This window comes from Cyprinodon tularosa, unplaced genomic scaffold (genome assembly GCF_016077235.1).
Source record: "Cyprinodon tularosa strain WSP-4 unplaced genomic scaffold, ASM1607723v1 ctg385, whole genome shotgun sequence".
In the NCBI taxonomy this organism is placed as follows: domain Eukaryota; kingdom Metazoa; phylum Chordata; class Actinopteri; order Cyprinodontiformes; family Cyprinodontidae; genus Cyprinodon; species Cyprinodon tularosa.
In genome coordinates this window covers 1,288,334-1,309,262 of record NW_024039102.1, presented here as the reverse complement: position 1 = coordinate 1,309,262, position 20,929 = coordinate 1,288,334, and the positions used below count along the sequence as shown (strand labels likewise).

The following is a 20,929-nucleotide window of genomic DNA, read 5'->3' as shown; positions in this document are numbered from 1 at the left end:
GTTTTCAAAGCCAAGAACCCCCAAACTGATTGCGAAATGGAGCGGGGACCCCCTAATTATATATATTGTATGAAATTGTGTTATATCAAACTGGTCCTATAGTCACTCTATTACATATAGAGTCATGTAACGAAAGTAATTTCTCCCTGGGATTATTAAAGTATTTCTGATTCTGATTCCTGGTTGATGGGACAGGTGTTGTGAATGAAACGGTGCCCAGCTTGAAAGAGCTCCTGTGTGTCACTGAATGTGAGCATTGATGACTGAAAGACATCTTCTGCCTCCATTTATCTGTTTACTACAGTCTGTTGGATTCTTGTCAATGTGGATTTAAAGACATTTCAATTAGTGCAAAAAATTGCAGGGGGAATATAAAAAAAAGTAATCAACCAAGACTTTCGCGACCCCCATGCAGTACCTCCGCGGACCCCCTAGGGGTTGCGTACCCCCTGTTGAAGACCTCTGCTGTAGAGTACGTCTTCAGGCCTCTGCTGTGATCGAAACCTCCTATTGGATCAAAATCCGTTTTGATGTCAGCTGGAGTTTAGGTAACAGTGGTTCAGCTGGACAGCCAGGAGGGAATCCTCTCCTTCAACAACATGACCCGAATAGTGCTGAAAGAGCAGAGACATTAGAACCTCCTTAAGGTCCAGACTGACTACAGACATTAGTCTGATTGACTCAGAAAGCATGTTCCATGATCCAGATCAACAACAAAAAAAGGGAACCATTAGTTACAAGAACATGAGTGGTTCTGGGCCTACTGCAAGAACCATCTTCTCCTGTTTGAAACTGGAGAACATCTTACAGTCAGAACCTCTCGCTGTTCAACCGATTCCTATTAAAGGTATCTTCTGATAGAGCCTTCCTCTCCAAGAAAATCCTGTTATTAGAATCCTGTTAGAAAGTGCTGCTCTCAGAAACACATTCTGTCTAAACATTCTGTATTTAGAACATCCCACCATTCAAACTCCTGTTTTTAGAACATACAGCTATTGGACCTTTCTGTTAGTGGGACCAGCTTCTGCCAGTCTCCTTTGGTTAGAACCCTGTTCTTTCTGATCCATTCTCTGTTGGAGCTCCCTGTTAATTGAACCTTATTCTGTCAGAACCTCTTGCTTTTAATCAGTTAGAGCTGCAGCAATCAGAACCTTCAACTATCAGAACTTAAAGCTATCAGAACCACACATGCATAAGTCTCCAGCTGTTTCTAAACTTGTTTTTTTTCTCTTTCTGTTTCCTGCTCCCTAATTTTAAAACCTCCTGCTTTTGCAACTCCCTGCTATTGAAACCAGTCTCTGTCAGAACCTCCTGCCTTTAAATCATCAGGTTATCAGGATGATAACACTGACTGAGTCGCACCTCCAGAACGTTCCCATCACTCACCAACTCTTAGCCCCAGTGTCCCTCCTCTGTTACCAGTACCTTCATCATCAAAGATGTGACTGTGGGCTAAAAGGGAAAGCCAACTCATTCCGCTGCACCAGCAATAAATCAAAGGTTATTTTCGACAGCTCAGGCTCCTGGACTATCAACTTCTTTCTCCGAGTCAACCTACTGTGAAAATGTCACGGTGACATCAACCTTAACCAGATCCTACATCCTCCTGCTTCCCCTGCTTCTTAGTATTCTCAGCTCCTCTTCCATGTTTACTCATCCATGTATTTAAAAGCTTCACTAAATCCTGGTGCACACCTTGTACACTTCACATACATCTTTTCATCACGCCACCCAATCCCTCCATGCATGTTAATACAGTACTTGCTTTTTTTCACATGACACAAACTTTCAGAATCCCCCAACAGCTCATCAGCTTCAGTCAGCAGGTCCACTTGCAGCCAAGTCACTCATCCAGTACTCACTGACAAATCATCACTTGAACATACTCTGACCTCTTCAGGGAAGAATTTGCCCCTTAGATCTAAATGTCAGGTCAGAATTCAAAGTCTAATAATTGATCTGCCTTTATGCTCTATATTTTTGTCAATATAATATCCTTTTCACTACCTTTGCTGCTGGTTATTCTGGGCTGCTCTTGATCCCATCCACACACTGCATGTACAACCTCTGTTCCTCACTGTTAACACTGTTCCTTATTTTACGACTCTTTACTGTAGGTCTCATTCACTTTTCCTTCTCTGTTCCTCTCCACCTTGTTATTCCACAAGTAGTTTTGTATGAATTTATTCAAAGTAAATAGGTATTACAGGAATGGGAACAGACTGGAACTGGTTATGGGACTGCAAACAGCAGCATCACATGCCGTTACAGAAAGGAATTATTATATTTTGATCATCATCAATCGATGTTGCCTCAAGAAGGAATTGTCTACAATGATCTCAGGCACCTTATTTATTTAGTCCATTCCATTCCTAATATCCTCAATTACTTTAATTGTTACAGATCTCTGTTCTGCTCCACAATAGGGGCTCTCTGGTAGAAATGGAGCCCGTTTCTGGAGAAACAACCATTGGTCATTGCAATTCAATACATTTCCTTTATTATTCTGAATTCTACTTCTTTCTGGGCATCTCTGCCTCTAGAAAAAAAATCAGGGAATCTCAAACTCTCCTGTCAATTTTACACTTCATGATATACAGTATGTAAAAAGCATCATAAAATGATGCTTCAAGGTGGGACTGTGATTCCTGCATCAGTGTTTGGTGAGCTTTGCTTTGCTCTGTGTATTTGGTTCTACTGTGATCCTATAGAAACACTCATCACACTGCAAAAAATGTAATTCTAAGTAAGTAAATTTTTCTTAAAAACTGCATTTTTTCTTGAATTGAGCAGATAAGAGAGTTACTTTGCCAATGGAATAAGACAATTTACATTTAAAATAAGAAAAGAACTGCAGTCTCTTCTTTCAAGTGCATAATAACTAATCTAATGCTAATTCCTTTGGCAGATAATTTTGTTTTCCTTCTCAAATTAAGGGCAAATACACTTATTTCTGCAGTGCAGAAAAAACTTACAAACATCAGGTGAACAACTCTATTGGATTTATATCAATGGAATTATTAGACATTTTGGTAAAAGACTCACTCACTGCTATTTACGCTCTGAAATATTACAAGGGAGTTCAATTTTAGTCAGTCACAGTCCACTTTACTCTCTTATACACTTCATAAGCTTTGTTCTGTCGTTATTGCAACTACCCTTTTGGGGACATAAATGGTGGCTGATTCTTATCTCAACACAGCATCATTTCCGTCTTCAGGCAACTCATATCCCTTGTTACCAATATATCATCTTTGATGCAATCTCTTACTTCTCTTAGACACATGACATTAGATTCAGATATTTATCTAACTGAAGTTTCTCCATTTTCCACAACAATCTTCTGCTAACACCTTAGCAGGTTTAATTCTCCAATACCTCTCAGTTGGTCCGCCTATTCTGCCATGCTCCCTGCACACGGTATGCTTTCTCATAAGACTGGAATCATTTTTGAAGTTTTATGTTGTATTTTTCTGCTAAAAAAATAAAATATGGATTATAGTATCCTGATCTTTAAAGTCGTAGGGAGGTCATATCTAAATGTCAAATCATTGGCTTAAACATGTATATAAACGTACTCTTTATCACACAATATTGTCCCAAAAGTTAGAAAATTTCTATTTAAAAAAAGAATCCTGTCTTAAAATCTGTGGTGTTTTTTTCCTTTATTTTAATCAGGCCAGTTAGTTAAACGTCAGCTTTTACACCTAAATTCGGCCAATCATATATCAATGGTCATCTGTCAATCAAAATTTTTGGGGCCTAGCATCTTGATTCATATGTAGCAGCTAATATAAGCTACGGTTGTAATAAGAATTATTTCCTTTACCACTGAGTTCCATCACAGTGTTCACGGGGATGGACGTCTGTGTCTTCAGCAGGCGTAGAGCTAACAGAACTGGCAGCAATGCGAGGAAAGGGCTCAAACATGTACGACTGTAAGCCTTCTACACCAAACCAAGCTTCTGCCGCCCTGGCGTCCTCTTCTACAACTTCCTCGTCCCCACTTTCCTCCTCTAGATAAAAAATGTATGACGGAGGAGACTCATCCAAGACCTCCATCACAAAACTCTCCTCCTCTTGCATGTTTCCACTGTCCATAGCGTTCCTTGACAGTGTCGTTTCTCAGTCACCAATTTAGTGCTACTTGGTCCCAATGGAATTTCCCATTGGGAACCTACTAGCACTAAGTTGCTAACTGGTTAGCAAGAGGCTTTTCACAAACCGGCCACAATCAAACTTGCTTGCGAACCTTCCACCACAACAATCCCAGCCCCCTTGATAAACGACCAATCACATTCACTTTATTCAGTCGTGTAAAATCGGGCACCACTTGGGAGAATCTGGAAATGCAACAGTTGGAACAGCCGCATCCCTACGACTTAAACTACATTAATTCCAGGCTAGTGACAAACACCTCTCCTTATGACCATCTACTCATCAACCAATTTGGAAATCAGAATATGAGATTCTGGGTTTACAATTCTTCCAAATTCTTCAAACATTCAGCAGAGCCATGATCAATTCCCTCCTTAAATATCAGAGCTGAATCAACTGCGTCCAGACAGAGCATCCCTGATCGTACCATTATGATCCTTGAATGCTGGTGGAGTCATGCATTTACATTCGTAAAAAATGAAACCCAGTCATCTCGATCAGATCTTTGTGTCCCAAAGATCTGATCTTTCAGCTGTCCCAAAATGGCTCAGGAAAGGACCCTAAGAGGATATCCATACGGCCTTCTCCAGAGCTGCCTCAATAAACTTTTTGACTCATATAGTTCTGGTTTGGTCCTTCCCATTAAGATCTGCACCTGATTCTTTTTTACTGTTAAGTTGAATATTGATTATAAGGAACCTTATTACCTTACCTGTTAAATAAAAATAAAAAAACACTCGCTTCTGGGTAACCTGGGTTCCCTTGGTAACTCAGACCAGGAACAACTCTATTACAATGGCTGTTTCCGAAATGTTTTAATTGCTACAGAGTCTTTAGTCATAGTGGGTGTGCATCAGCATTTACCGTGATAAGTGCTGTCTAAATAGTGCTTGCAGTAAAGAAGGAGGTAGGCAAAGGAGTCTGTATGCTTCCTGTTATTTCCTTTAGTTTAGAGAAATTGCAAAGTCCCTTACTGGTGTTAAGGAGCCACAGTCCTTTGGTGACAGTACATATAGGCACAGCCCACATTACAGAGTTTAACAAAAATCCACTATTTCTTCACATGTACTCTGTGTGACACATAATAAAGGCTTTACTTTTTCATGTTTCAGGTATTATGATGGAGGGCTTAAATTGTTTTTTGGTAGATTGTTTTTTTGTTTTCTTCAAAAAGATGTATTCCAGGATTTGACTAGCATTCTCTATGTCATTTCCAAAAAATAATGAAGTCCGGTAGGGTAAAAGCCATCTGAAATTGCAGTCTGATAGTGTTCTCAATGTTAACCTTATAAAACAGCAGGCGCTAGGAGCAGAAGATGGGGATTACAGTTTGACAATTCTGGCCCCACTCAACGGTTCTGTGACGCCATCTTTATTAGAGAATTTAAGTTTTTTAGTTCTGGTCCCACTGAGCTCTCAGAATATTCATTCCTGTTTGGGTTTCAATGTTAAACATTGGTTATGATTGTTACAGAATATCTGAAACAGAATTAGAACTGTCTGTCTGGCTCTGCTACGTCTTATTGCATTGTTTCCAGATGAAACATTCTGATATGTTCTGATTCATCAAAGATGCAGTTCTTTAGGTTCTAATTTGATTTTCCTCCTGCTGCTATTCTCCACAGAACCAGTTCCACCTCCAGATGGTAACCGGAGTTCAAGAGTCAGCTCTGTCTGATCTGCTGCTGACGGTTCTGCAGCGGTCTGGTTGGAAGGAAGGGACTGTGGTTCTTTGCCGAGGCTGGGAGGAGGCAGGTGGTCTCCTACGGTTCCTAGACTCACAGCCCTTTGCTTCGTGGGATGGTGCTGGCCCAGTTACCTGGCGACTACAAGCCCTGCTGAATCTGACGCAGTCAGCCCACGATGACACCCAGATCCATGACTTCTTGTCCCGACATTTCAATCAGAACCAGCCCCCACCTGCGTCAGTACTGCTGTTTGGAGCGGACCCAGAATGTGCTGCTGCAGTGCTGCGCAGTGCTCAGGACCTTGGCCTGACCTTACCCACGGTGCATTGGGTTCTGGGCCAGCCACTTAGCCCCGATGTGCTGCACACCATTGGCCTGCCGCTCGGCCTGCTCGCTTACGGAGAAGTCAACCGGAAGCCCCTCGACTTTTACATCAAAGATGCCCTGCAGCTCATCACAAGAGCTGTTGCTGCAGCTTCAATGGAAAGACCGGACCTGGCTCTGGTCCAGAATACAGGGAGCTGCTACCACACACAAGAAGCAGCAACATCAGGCCAGTACCTTTCCAGGTGAGACACCACCTCTCAGACACTGACACATGAAACAGAAGAACACTTATGTTCAGTTTTGTACTTGATTGAGTCTAGCATGGGCAAAACATAACCCCCCTCCAACCTACTAAAAAAGAAACTCCAAGACCTACATCTTAAATATATCAATTAAAGGTGACCTTGTATGGATTTGAGAAGGATTCTTTTGGTTTCGTTTACATGGTAAACGGCTTATATAAGCATAACTTGCTGTCAGGATTGGGTTGAGGTTTGTGGACCCAAATGCAGGGGCAGGGAGGCAGGTGAGTTTTTGTAGATTTAATGCGAGGTAGACAAATAAGTGAGGCAGGAATCCAAAAATCCCCCCAAAAAAAGTTAAACAAACCAGAAACCATGGGGACATCAGGGGGAAACAATCAAGACGAGGTAAGACACTGTAAGATGGTGTAAGTCGAAGTTCGACGAGGAACCAGCACTGAGGAACTGCATAAGGAATGTATTTATGGGAGACTTAACAAGGGCTAACGAGCAGATTGGGAGCAGGTGTGAACAGAGCAGACAGGAAAGAGCTAGGGAAAAAGGAGAACACAAGAGGGCAGCAGAGGACATTAAATAAAAACCTGAAGGAAAAAAAATAACCAGAGAACACAACAAAATAAGAATTAAACCACCAAAACCAGAAAACACGGAGCAGAGTAAAACTGAATACTCAAAAGAAAGCATAACAGAACCAAGACTATGACACTTTCTCTGAAAGGCTGGTTTACTAACAGAATCTGGATTTATTAAATACTCAATTTAATTTCTAAGGCATTAAAGGTTGAAGGTCCTCTGCAGATGGCCGCTTACACTGAGCCTGGTTCTGCTGGAGGTTTCTTCCTGTTAAAAGGGAGTTTATCCTCTCTACTGTTGCTACAATTTGCGTTATATAAATAAACTAAATTGAATTAAATTCTTGTAGATGAAGTTTTGTCAGAAGAGCCTTCTCATCCTAAACAATCAGGCATTGCTACATGATCTGCAGGACTGAAAGTCCAGTTGTTAAGCTCAGTGGACATAGAGTTTCCGCACACTTGCTCAACCTGGGGAGAGAGGTTTTGTTCTGTCTCCATTAATCTAGTTTGAAAAAATATCTTGCAGAGAGATAAAAAAAGACGTATATATATATATATATATATATATATATATATATATATATATATATATATATATATATATATATATATATATATATATATATATATATATATTCTGGCACACAGACCATTTCTCCTCTTCATCACTCGTTCAAGGAGACCAGCAGCAGTTTGACATGCCTACATCAGCTAGCTGTCAGGAACAATAGGTTCAACCAACTGATTTTTTTTCTTTTCAGATGAAGACAGTGTTCCAGAAGATTTAGATAGGAGCACCTCTGTCTGCAGCAGCTTTTTACAGACACACAGTTATTCTCAGCACAGGAAAAACAACAATAGTTTCCACTGACTGAGTTTTAAGCAGAGTTAGAAATTAATCATTCGTTCGAATAATCCCTGACAGGTATTCACCGGAATATTAATCAGAATGGATGTTTAAAATATTTGTATAAAGAATAATCATTGTATTTCTAACAAATTATTATGCAAAATGTTTATTAATGTTACCCAATGATGCGCTAGAGAGTTGTCCAGGTTGTGCCCTTCATTTTACCCAAAGACTGTTGCAGATAGGCATCAGTCCCCCTCACACTAACCTGAAAGGGCAAGACACCTTGTTATAGATGAGAACCACAGCCTCAGACTTGGAGCTGATACTCATCCTGGCTCTGACCGTCCCAGTGCGTGCTGTAGGTCTTGGCAGGAGGAAGCCTGCAGAAAAAGGTAATCTGCAAAAGAAGGAAGAAATACCACTGGTCTCAAAACCAGATCCCCTTCAGCCCTTGTCTGAGCCTACAAATCCTTCCCATAGAGGATATGAAAAGTCAGAATTCTGCCAAAAGGGCACACGTTTCACAAATACTCATACAAACAGTTTTTTAAACACACACATGTAAATAACTCTAGTCAGAACAAGCATTTTGAATGTTTTATGCATGAAGCATTCCCTCCTTTGTGTCCAGCATTGTGTTTACAAAATTGTCAGTGAATGCCGGAGGTGGCTGTTTCTATGAAGTCAGAATTCATATCTTAAAGAGAAGAGAGATTAGCCTGAAGATGCGTTACAAATGTTAGAGCAACCAGAAAGAAACGGTCGGCCACTGCCTCAAGAGGGGAGATTTCCTGAAAGAATCCAATCACAGGCTTTTAATTTTTTACGGCGGTTGCCAACTTCAAAGTAGCAAATGTTGATATGAGCGCGTAAAAAAAGATCAAGAAGCACATAAAAAGCAAGCAATGAGCACTGATAGGGCGCATGCTCGCTTGTGATATAATCGGGGCATTAATTATATAATTTAACACATGCAATGCCCAAAATTCACATTAGATAGTAGATTACATGTGTTTGTATACAAAAACACTGCTTTATGTGTATTTATTACTCATGTGCACTTTTGGCAGAATTCTGACATTATAATAAACAGGACAAGTCATAGCAATTTATTACAAATACAAAATTAAATTCTGTATAACTGAAAAAAATATGTGCAATAAGGTTATAATAAGTTTTATTTCAAGTAAAACATTTATATAAAGTATTAACTGAGGTACTGATAACAGGGCTAGAAAAATCCAGAATTTGTATTTTGTCACCTCTTGCAAAGAGGTTTTCTGTGGTTTGTTTCAGCTTAATTTTAGCTTCTTTTTTAATATGTGATGGATAATTTAAATAAGTTCATTAATATGCTGTGTAAGTCTATAATAATCATTTAGTAACATGCATTACAGTATATATAAAGTATATAGTCACCATAGCCTGAGATCAGTTCATACTTTCTATCAATATTATTATTTGCTTTATCAAATTTAATTGGATCCCCTATAAAAACTGAGGTCTCTCTTTGCTGCTCCCCTGACTAATAAATCTCTAGTGCCGCCACTGCCAACCCTTGATTAGAAATGACATTAGCAGGCACTTTAACCACATATTACATTTTTTATTAGTTGTTCTATGAATGGGTTCCAGCAGCTGTTGGAGGAAAACCCTCGGGTGAATCTGACTTGCCCATTTTTGTCTCTAAGCCAAGCTACTGGAAAAACACTCATATTAATGTCATTTATATTCAAGAAGATGTGTTGGGTGTATTTCTTTGTGTGGAAACAAAGATTTGAGTTTTATTCATAAGGGGATTTATTGGAGAGCCTGTAGCTCCGTCCCCCTATCAGACCTCCAGCTGCTGGAGCAGAAACAAGTGCTGAAGATAACCAGAGTCCCTCGGCTCTCGGTCTGTTTGCATGCAGCTGGAAAGGAAACAAAAAACTATTATCATGTTCTTATTATCCTGAACCTCCAGAGAATCTAAAGCTACAAGAGACTATCAAACCAAATGAGACTCCTGATATGCAGGAAATTAAACCTTCACATGATGGAAGAATCAGCAGAGGGCCATGGGTTTATGGTAGCAGACATTATAGCTGATTAGGGCCCCCTCCTGGCCTGGAGTCCTTAAGAGAACCTGAATTCCCAACAGCTTTACAAACGTTACTTCCCCTGAGGATGGCTGTCTCTACGTTGGCTATACATTTTTCATTCCACTAGATGATGCTGTCACCTCCTATATCTGTTTTTGTCAGGACATGTGGAAACAGATTAAAACCTACAGCTCAAATAAAAATCAAAAACCCTAATTCACGGCTAAGCTATGCTTCTACCTCATCTTGCAGACTCTTCTCCTGCATCCATGCTTTGTAAAGAAGATGTAGAGACAATAGATCAAGATGGTCTGAAAGTCTGGGCAGAACAGCTGCCAGACATCCACAGATCCAACCCTCCCTCAGCTAATTGTACCAGCCTTCACCTGATGGTGGATCAAAAAACGTCCTGATTAACAGGCTGGGGAACATCACATCCAGCACTTGAACTGTCAACACTGGCATCCCTCAGGGTTGTGTTTTCTCCCCACTGTCCTCTTTCTCAACCAGGGACTGCAACTTAGGGGACTCAGTCAATCTCTTTCAGTTCATTAATGACATAACAGTCATCTCGGCCAAGTCTTTTTTCCTAATTCCCTTTGATTACTCAACCATTGTTTTGCACCCAGGTCCACAGCATAACAGTCAAAGACTTTAATCAACTTACCCTGGGGAACGCACCAGCCCTCTGTCTGCCGGGCCTGCTGATCAGGTGTATTCAACCATCATCCAGTCTCTCTTCTACTCATCCATCACTGCCTGGTTTGGATTTGTCATGAAAAATGAAGGAACGGACTACATTGGTTAGTCAGGACTGACGGAAAAAAAGAAAACTGCCCTTTATTATCTGCTGCATCCAATCCAGATCAGCCATTTAATGGCAACCTGAGCTCCACTTAAACACAAGTGCTAACTAAGCTAAAAGGTGTTGTTAGAAAATCAACGGGTATGACACATACCTGATTGAAAATATTTTGGTTCCATGATCCAGACTATTTTAAAGGGACACTATGCAACATTTTTCAGTTAATTAATGTGTTCCATAACGTTATGGATGATTAAATGAGTCATTTCAGGTTGAACAAAGGTATTCTCGGCCGCCCTGGTGGTCTGTGGGGGAAATACTGCACTTGCAACTGCAGGAGCACCGACCCGCACCCACAGGCTCAGAAGTCTCGTGAGAGTCAGTCTTGCTTTACGGCGAGAACTGCTACACCCCCCAGTTAAAAGCATTCTCGTTGCTAGCACAGTGGCAATCTTTGTGCAGTTATGCTACGTTCACGCAGCAAAAGCAGCAAAATCGCATCTGCTGCTTCATTTTTGCTGCTTGTACCAGTTAGTACTGACGCGCGGCTGAAGCAGCTTTGCTGCTCTGGCTGCAAAAGTGTGTCTGAGGCGAGCTGGGCGGAGCTTCACTATCCTTTCTCTGCCTTGCAGCTATATTTGCTGTGATCAGTGGGAATAAAGTAGTTTTAATATGTTTTTAAGTGAGAAAATACACCTGAAAACGTAATCAGTGCAGTCAGTTCATTCAGATTATTATCCTGCCTTCAATATTTTTTCTGTCGGAGCCGCTCAGACCCCCACATACCAGGGATGCGGCGACAGTATGGATCCCTTCATCAGCAGCGGTTCACCGCGGCAGCTGGTAGGTGGTTTTCATCTAAATAATCCAAACTGCATATTCTGCCGGCAGATTTCTGCATTTTAAGTTAATTTAGGCGTCAATAAACTGTTTAAGAGCAGTGATCATCAGCGCTGTGTCTCTCTCCCTGCGTTAAACGCACCCGACGCGCTGCTGCAGCCGCTCAGACGTGCTGCGCCTGCAGCTCAAAACGCGCCGCGGGACCTTTGCATGTAAACTCGCTGCTTCTGTCGCGCCAGCTACATCCAGTGTGAACGCAGCGTTAGTCATTCGCTGCTAAGCTCAAAACAACCGCGCCTGGCTTGACGGAGAAACCAGGAGAACAGCTGAGCATATTTACGACAGTGCACTTTTACTTTCGCCCTCTGGAGGGAGCCTCACTGGAAAATCAACACCGGTTGCATAGTGTACCTTTAAATTATAGAAGTGAATGTCGCCTTGAATTTACAAGTTACTGTGAAATGCCAGACAGAGGACCCTGAATCTGAAATCTTGCGACAGAGACAGTGTCGGAACCGAGGAGGCAAAATCAAGCTTACAGATCAGGGGGCTAGGTGACAGGCAGTGGTCAGGAGGCAGAAACGTATTTGATACCCTGAAATCAGAAAACCCAGCGAGGTCTGGTATGGGTGAGACAAAGGCAAGAAAGACTTAGGGCAGAAAAAGGATCACAAACAGGAAATCTGGCGAAAAAGTATGCAGGACATCTACTAACCAAGGGTTTTCAATGATCTGGCCCCATCAACAGGTATAATGCTTGATTAAAAAGGCTAAATCACAGTTGGGACATATTTACGACAGTGCACTTTTACTTTCGCCCTCTGGAGGGAGCCTCACTGGAAAATCAACACCGGTTGCATAGTGTACCTTTAAATTATAGAAGTGAATGTCGCCTTGAATTTACAAGTTACTGTGAAATGCCAGACAGAGGACCCTGAATCTGAAATCTTGCGACAGAGACAGTGTCGGAACCGAGGAGGCAAAATCAAGCTTACAGATCAGGGGGCTAGGTGACAGGCAGTGGTCAGGAGGCAGAAACGTATTTGATACCCTGAAATCAGAAAACCCAGCGAGGTCTGGTATGGGTGAGACAAAGGCAAGAAAGACTTAGGGCAGAAAAAGGATCACAAACAGGAAATCTGGCGAAAAAGTATGCAGGACATCTACTAACCAAGGGTTTTCAATGATCTGGCCCCATCAACAGGTATAATGCTTGATTAAAAAGGCTAAATCACAGTTGGGAGGACTGAACGCTGATGAGAGTAAGCGGGAGTGGCACAGGTGTGCTGATTGAGCAATAATAGTGGGAAGCAGAGAGTAATTGGATCAACGACAAAGTGACAGACCAGAACAATTAATTCCATGACTTCTCAATTTCTTGGTCTGCTATTAGGTCTAAAACACTAAGGGCATGTTTGTAGAGGACCCAGATGCAGAGACAGAAGCAGAGGTGGTTTATTGTAGGTTTAATTATGAAGTTGGTGGCAACAGAAGCAAAAATCCAGACTGAACTGGCAGGGAACTTAGAACCCTAAACGAGGAGACACTTGGGAGGAACACACATGCAAAATGAACAGAATCCACTAAAGAGGAACTACACAGGAGCTGCGTATATGTGGGAGATAAAAACAATGAATGGGCGAATAAGCTGATAGGGGACAGAAGAAACTAAAAAGGAGCTAAGGGAAAAGGAAAGGGACACTAGGGGGCAACAAAAAAATCCATCCATCGTTTACCGCTTATACCTTGTCAGGGTGGCGGTGGGGCCGGTGCTACCTCCGGCAGTCTATGGGCAAGGCAGAGTATACCCTGGACAAATAACAACAAGAATTACCCAAGAAATCAACCGGATCTGACCGTAACTGGGAAAGAACTTAAATGAAGCTCAAGGAAATAAAACTAATGACTACAACTAAAACTAGAACAAGGAATAAATAATACCAGAAGTGCTGAAAAGAAGTAAGTGAAAAAGTAACAAGGGAAAGTAAAACTAAGACTTCAGATTCATTGATATAAATCTTCACAAACACAGAATAACAAAAAATAAAGCATAACTGAGAACCAAAAAAGAAAACGTAAACAGAACCAAAAAGTCCGGAAAGGGCAGAATCATGACAGACTCACAGTGTCAGGAACTCCTGTACAATAACCCAGCAAATGTACCTCTGTTCAGCCTTTGTTTCATATAATTTATTATGCATTTAATAATTTAAGTACTGCTTTGTACTCTGTTGTTTTAAACTGTTATTACATAAGTAAACATATTGTAGGCATTGTACAATTCAGGGTCAAATTCCTCATGTGTACACATATCTGCCAAATAAAGCTGATGCTGATTTATTTAGGGTTCACTTTAAACTAAGTTGACCAAAGTACCCCAGAGGGCTGCTTCCCCAACCAATCAAAGGTTTTTATGTCATTCTTCATCCGATCAGAGGAATCTATGAAGTCAATCCCAGTGATAGTACAGACACAGAGATGATCCTGCCTTGGAATCTGTCTGCATGACCGAACTGGATGCATATTTCTTTATACTGGATCAGTGTGTTATGTTTTTAGAAGGCTGTTCTGCATTGATGCTCAATAAATAACTGAAACTGAAATACATGAAAATGTAAAAGGATTATTGCCTCTGCAGCCAGAGATGTTTTACAAGGTAATCAGCTTTGCTGTTATCCTTAATTAGATTTTTAATGCCAAGAAAATGTCTTTAGAAGTAGAGTTGAGACGTTTAGTTTCTCCTTCTAAAGTCTAGAAGGGATTCACGTTAAAGAGGCTGTCAACACAGAATGATTAAAAACTGGTTTTAGATGACAGGATCTTTTAATTAACTGCCACTATGCTCTTCATTTAACTTGCTACTGATAGAAACCCATTTTGGGTTTGATCCCTGGTTACATTCCATTTTCATTGGTGGGGCTGCATTCAAGTCAATGAGTAGATGGAATCAACTGGTTTTCCTTAGATAGAAAAACTTTGAATAAATTTGACGGTATGATTTGATTACTGTAAAGTGCTTTGAGATGACATGTGTTGTGAATTGGCGCTTTATAAATAAACTGAAACTGAAATGGCGGCCCGTTAACAAAAAAAACAAGACCTAATGTCTTCTTCATGACCAACTGCTGTTTTTTTTTTCTCCTGCAGGTTCTTGGCAAACATCTCCTTCTCCGGACTCACTGGTCCGGTTCGAGTTGATCACAACTGTTCTCTGGTGCTGACCCAGCAGCGGTTCCACATCTGGAGCTTGCGTCGGGATCCACTGGGGCAGCCCGCTTGGGTGACGGTTGGCAGCTGGGAGGGGGGCCAGCTGCAGGTTGAGGACCAGGAGGTGTGGCAGGGTCCTAAACCCCGACGCCGGATAGAGTCGTTCAGTGGGAGGAGCGGAGGCCGCTGGCGGCCCGGGATGCCTGTGGCGGGGACTCGGGTCCGGGTGGTGACCCTGGTGGAGCATCCCTTCGTTTTCACAAGGGATGTGGACGCTGATGCTAGCTGCCCTGCAGGCCAGTTCTGCCTCGACGCTGGCACTAACAATTCAGAGATTCTGGAGCAGTACTTCAGGGAGTTGGCAGCTGGGAATGGCAGCTCACTGCCTCTGGAATATAAGAAATGTTGCTATGGTTACTGCATTGACCTCTTGGAGAAGCTTGCCGAGGACCTAGGCTTCGACTTCGACCTTTATATCGTCGGAGATGGAAAGTACGGTGCGTGGAAAGGGGGTCGCTGGACTGGGCTGGTGGGGGATCTCCTGAATGGTCTGGCAGACATGGCCGTCACCTCCTTCAGCATCAACTCTGCCCGCAGCCGCGTGATTGACTTCACCTCGCCTTTCTTCTCGACAAGTCTGGGCATCCTGGTACGCAGTAAGGACACCGCAGCTCCCATTGGTGCCTTCATGTGGCCCCTGCATTGGTCAATGTGGGTGGGTATCTTCTTGGCGCTTCACATCACGGCGCTCTTCTTGACTCTGTATGAGTGGAAGAGTCCATTTGGGATGACGCCTCATGGTCGCAATAGGATGAGGGTGTTCTCCTATTCTTCTGCTTTGAATCTGTGCTATGCCATCCTGTTTGGGCGCACTGTGTCCTCCAAGACTCCAAAGTGTTGGACAGGCCGCTTTCTGATGAACCTGTGGGCTATCTTCTGCCTGCTGGTACTGTCCAGCTACACTGCCAACCTCGCCGCCGTCATGGTGGGGGAAAAGACCTTTGAGGAGGTTTCAGGAATCCATGATACCAAGGTGAGAGAGTTAAAGCATCTTGCACAGGCTACATGCTTCGGTTCCTAGCCTTAAATCAATCAGCTGTCCATTTTCTGGGCTGTAGAAAACCTGCAGGTAAGAGTCAGTAACCAGTTTACATATAATTATATTTTCAGAGTCAGAACTGGGTGAGTGGAACTTCTTGGAACTTCAGCTCAATGCTTCACAGTCAGTTCATTCAAAGCTTTCTGTTTGATGATGAAGGTGATCTGATAGTTGAGTCACTCCACTCCACTGGTTCTGTTCTGGACCAATTGCAGATTAAATTTGTTCTCGGGATCACCTGCTCTGCTCTAATCACACTTTAATTCAGCAGCCAAATGAAGCATGAAGCACGGAGCTGAGTGTTTGTACAGCCGGGAGCTGCTGGGAGCTCAAAGGGCTTTAATTGGACGTCCATCTGTGTGTGAAGAGCTTTTATCCTTTAATGTGCAGAGAATGAAGCTCTGCGGCTGCTGCATGAACATTGGCTTGCAGCGATGCACTCCTCTCTCCAACCTTTCCAGAGAGAGAGATGTCTGAAGCACAGTGGTCATGTTTTAGCCTTTTCTAGGAACATAAAAATTGGACATGTTGTGCTGTTACCAGATGTAGGTGGAAACATCTTACAGACGACTACAGGGCCCATCGCAGAAGAAAGGTTGGACTTATGATAGGAGCAGGACATCCCCACAGACAGAAACTCAGTTAGCATCATTGTTTAACATGTGACAGAGTATATTATAGGCATCTATAGAAGGTCTCAAGGCATGGTGCATAAGAAAGGTAGCTTCTACTTACTGTAATCCTGACAGATCTTCCAAATAAGTATCTATAATTTATTTTACTTTACTTTTTTTATACAGGTTGTCGTATTGAGATCCATCGTCTCATTTACAGCAGTAAATTAATGGGAGCAGTTCCACATTCTCTGACCTCTCCAAATGTCAGCATGGATGGATCCCCTCTCTGTCGTTCTTTGTCAATTCGGTTCGTTTGGCTCTAATGGCATCTCTCACACAGGCTCTCTTCACATTGGAGGGAATTTGGAGTGGAGCTCAACTGTGTTACAGAGGATGTAACAGGCATTGCTTATAAGGAGCACACAGAGAAAGAACTGAGACATACAGTAGTGGAGGATGTGGAATCACTGGGTAATCGGTATTAAACAAGCTCTGATCGTATTAACGGGGCGCCTGAAAAAATGAAAGTCCTAAGGGAGAGATCTTTTTATGGACTATCTTAGTGAGAGAATAAAAATGTACACATGAGTCTGTGGACTGCTAATAGCAGTCAGGTGACCTTTAAGCATCACAGTATTACAGTGTGGAGTGAGAATTCTTGACCTTGTTCTTTTCAGCCTTTAGGGTAAATCTGAGATGGAACAACTCAGAATGAGAAGAATAACAAAAGCTGCAGACACTCAAGCACCTCAGGAACAGCATGGCAGTAAAATAAATTGTCATAAACTACATAGTCATCAGCATAAAATATGTATTGGCATCAGTAGTGTTTTTACCTGCACAGTGATTAAAAAAAGTGTTGGAACAAAAATTAGTAATAAGGGTGAAGGATGGTTTTGGAATAAGTGACGCTTTATCTGAAGGTTCTCCAACCAGGGTTTTGGATCAGATTGTTATGGATTTGGCGGTAATGGAGTGGATGTTTTGGGCTCAACTAGTTCTTAATCAGGGGGAATTGGTAGTTTTTTGTCTAATATGGAAGATTTCGCAAACATTCTGGTTGTAAAAATGTATTTTCGGCAGATTTGTCTCTTTAGACAATATGCAAACTTTTAGATCTCACCAATGGACGATCCCAGAGCTCACATTAACCAAACAGCTCAGCTTGCACTGGATACTGGATACTTTCATATCTTCATATATTTCATATCTCAATGCTCTCTTAAAGTGACTTATTCAGTTTAAATAAATTTAATCCTATTTCAAACTCATTGTTGTGTTTTCTCTTCTCACATTGTATACTGTAGTCCTTAAACTAACTTTAGTTCTGCCTCAGAACAGGTATTCTTTCTTCTTTCTATGTTTGTTCTTTGTTTGTGTCCAGTTGCACCACCCATCACATGGCTTCCGCTTTGGTACGGTGAGAGAGAGCAGCGCGGAAGATTACATGAAGAAGAGCTTCCCAGAAATGCACGAGTACATGCGACGCTTCAACGAACCGACAACGCCTGACGGTGTTGCCACCCTAAAGTAAGAGTCTAACAAGTGTCTTCATTTTGACTCAGGAAGATCTGTGGTTTTGTTGCAAATATGGGATCCGTTTCACAAGGCAGGTTTACTGAAAAGTTAACTCTGTTTTCTAAACCCGAAATGTGGGAAACCTGGAGTTTTCTGTTTCACAAAGAGCGTTCACTCAGCCACTGTTTCAGTCACTTTAATAACATTCTCACCAGAGCTAACCTGGTTTAGTCAGGAGAATTTTATGTAGTTTTGTTCTTAAAAAAACAAACATTGCATGGCCTTTGACAAAGGTCTTAATAAAGAATGATCAGCATTAATTCAAAGATAATTAAATATTTATAGGAAGAGGATTCTACAACAGAGTTTAAAGGATATGAGTCTTATTTATTTTTTGTTTGTTTAATATGAGAAACATGTAGATCATTTTATGTTTATGAATTTATTTTTAGAGTACATGAAGAACTACTGAAATAATTTTCAGATTATACATAAAATGATGAATTAATTCCACAGGGAGAAAAGGAATTACCTTTAAGATTGGGATTGACTATGTGATAACAACCTACTGAGCCAACTGGCACGATCTGAAGCTATTCTATGGGACTGATAAACACTAATAACGATCATTTATTGGGATGATAAAATCCGAAGCAGCTGCAAACGGCCATTTAAACTTTTTTGCCCTTTTCGGGACAATTCTCCAGTGTGCAACGAGAAGCGATCAGCCTCTCCAGACCACCTCCTGATCAGGAATCGTAAGGTCAGGAGAAAGTCAAACACCTTTAAAATTCACTCAGCTGTCGCAAATCTTACTGTTGAAGCAGAGCTATGAGCCGATTTACCAGGACCTCAAGCACTGCGTATGTGCAAACAAGGGAGTTCTTCTTCCAGATTGACCAGTCTGACGAGCGCCATCTCTCGACGCTGTGTGGTTTTTAGATCCCAAGAACTTTTAAACCATGCAGTTTCCTCATACAGTTTGAGCTGTAGCTGTGTGCAACGATTGAGAATTTTGAACAGTGTATGCCTGGCTTTAGTATTTAATGTGTAATGGAAGGCAGAAATGACATGAGGAGGAATGCCATGAGATGATGCACAGGTATATGAATAGGTAATATCTTGATCCATTGCAATTCAAGAAATAAACTAGAAATAAAATGTTATCGTGGTTTTAGCAGGCTATGGCACGCTATTTGGATATGTATTAGTTTTACTGGATATATATTCCTTATATCTGAAACATTTTTGCCTTGTCAAAATGATATTTCAAACAAAATGACATTATTCACATCTAGAATAAACATTCTGGATGTCTAGAAATTAATTTCAGATCTCCATATTCCTGTGGTAGCGGTCATCCTGTTTTATTCTCACTATTAAGAAATGTATTTCAGATATCATAAATACATATTCAATTAGGCTGATAAATATCAAAGTGACCAATTAAAATGCGTAAACATTTCTAGGTATGTAAAACTTACTAGTATAAGTTTGTTTTATTTACTTTCTGCAAAAACGTAAAATATTCATTTTTACAGTTCAGTCTAGGAGTGGGGTCGTGATTAGGAAGAATCTGATTTTAGTGATCCACAAATGGAACAACAGAGAAGAGAGCCCTGCAACTGGGTCGGGTAGCCGTATAAAACGTACATCTACAGGTAGACAAAAAAAAACAAACGTACATCTACAGGTAGACAAAAAAATATATATATTATTGCGAGCATGGGTATATATGAACAAAATGCGGGTATCATAGAGTTACAGCAGGAATTGAACTTATTTAAAAATTTTTATCTATTAACTCTACATCTTAAAAAAAATAATTGATTCAAGAATATCCAGATAACAGTAATTTTTTAGGCAACGAGGCAAACCTTCTCGCTTCAGCTAATTTACAACTCTTAATCTGTGAGCGCAGCGCGTACTGGAGGCAATAATCTTTTCTGCCTCTGTTATTGGCTGTGTATACAGTATGTGATCATTTGTCGGGTTGCATTTTGTCATTTAACGATCCACACAATACCGGCCAGGTTTTAAATGGGAATACTTGTTGGTAATGGGTCGGGTCTCAATTCTGACCCCAACGGGGGCGGGCAGTTATAGTTTTGAAAAATCCAACCCATGCAGGACTCTGGATGAGAGTGCTCTTTATAAATGTAAAAAGGTCTGCCACAGGGAATTCATATAAACTTGCACGTTAACTCGAGCAACACTCCTTCGCCATCTTCCTCACCTTTACAGCTGTAGTGCTGTTTCTCTGTATTTTAGACACATTCTCCATTTTTTTTTTTTTCATTAAAATCTCTAGTCTCAGTGGGGTGAAACAGGCCCTTCCTGTTGCCTGTTGTCATGGTGATTCGTCAAATCTAGTCCACGCTGATAATGGCTTTTCATAATCGTTACACACTTGTTCAACTCTGAGTGGACCTACTTAGAGTTGATTCAACTAATTCATAGCAGTCATTGTGAAAGCGAAAACTTAGAGTTCCTGGCATTCCTGGCTAGATCAATTAAGAGTGGCAAAGTAAAATCTGAATTTGTTAAACCTGCTTCTTGAAACGGACCCATGATGTGTTTCTGATCCTCAAAATTACTAACAGAGTATCTAGAGCATCGTATAACCATGTCTCTCTGGGTTGTAGGACAGATCCTCCTCAGTTGGATGCCTTCATCATGGACAAAGCCCTCCTGGATTACGAAGTTTCCATCGATGCAGACTGTAAACTGGCAACCGTTGGGAAACCCTTCGCCATCGAAGGTGCGTCTGTCCTTGAGATTCAGAGGATAGTCCAATCAGAGAGATGAAACTTGTCCAATAATTTACTTTTATTTGACAGGGTACTGCCAGCCTCCCAATTAATAAGTAAAGAGAATTCATGGAAATCCCCAATGAAT

General features: G+C 41.3%; 1 protein-coding gene across 1 annotated transcript in view; it reads left to right on the top strand.

Annotated features, from left to right (window-relative positions):
• Window positions 1–20,929, top strand: part of grin3bb (glutamate receptor, ionotropic, N-methyl-D-aspartate 3Bb) — a 61,507-nt gene that overhangs the window by 27,047 nt on the left and 13,531 nt on the right. Inside the window, exons 2-5 of the mRNA XM_038297191.1 lie at window positions 5,784–6,415; window positions 14,738–15,830; window positions 17,898–18,043; window positions 20,677–20,792. Coding sequence (XP_038153119.1) covers window positions 5,784–6,415; window positions 14,738–15,830; window positions 17,898–18,043; window positions 20,677–20,792 — 1,987 coding nt within the window. The remainder of the gene's footprint in view (window positions 1–5,783; window positions 6,416–14,737; window positions 15,831–17,897; window positions 18,044–20,676; window positions 20,793–20,929) is intronic.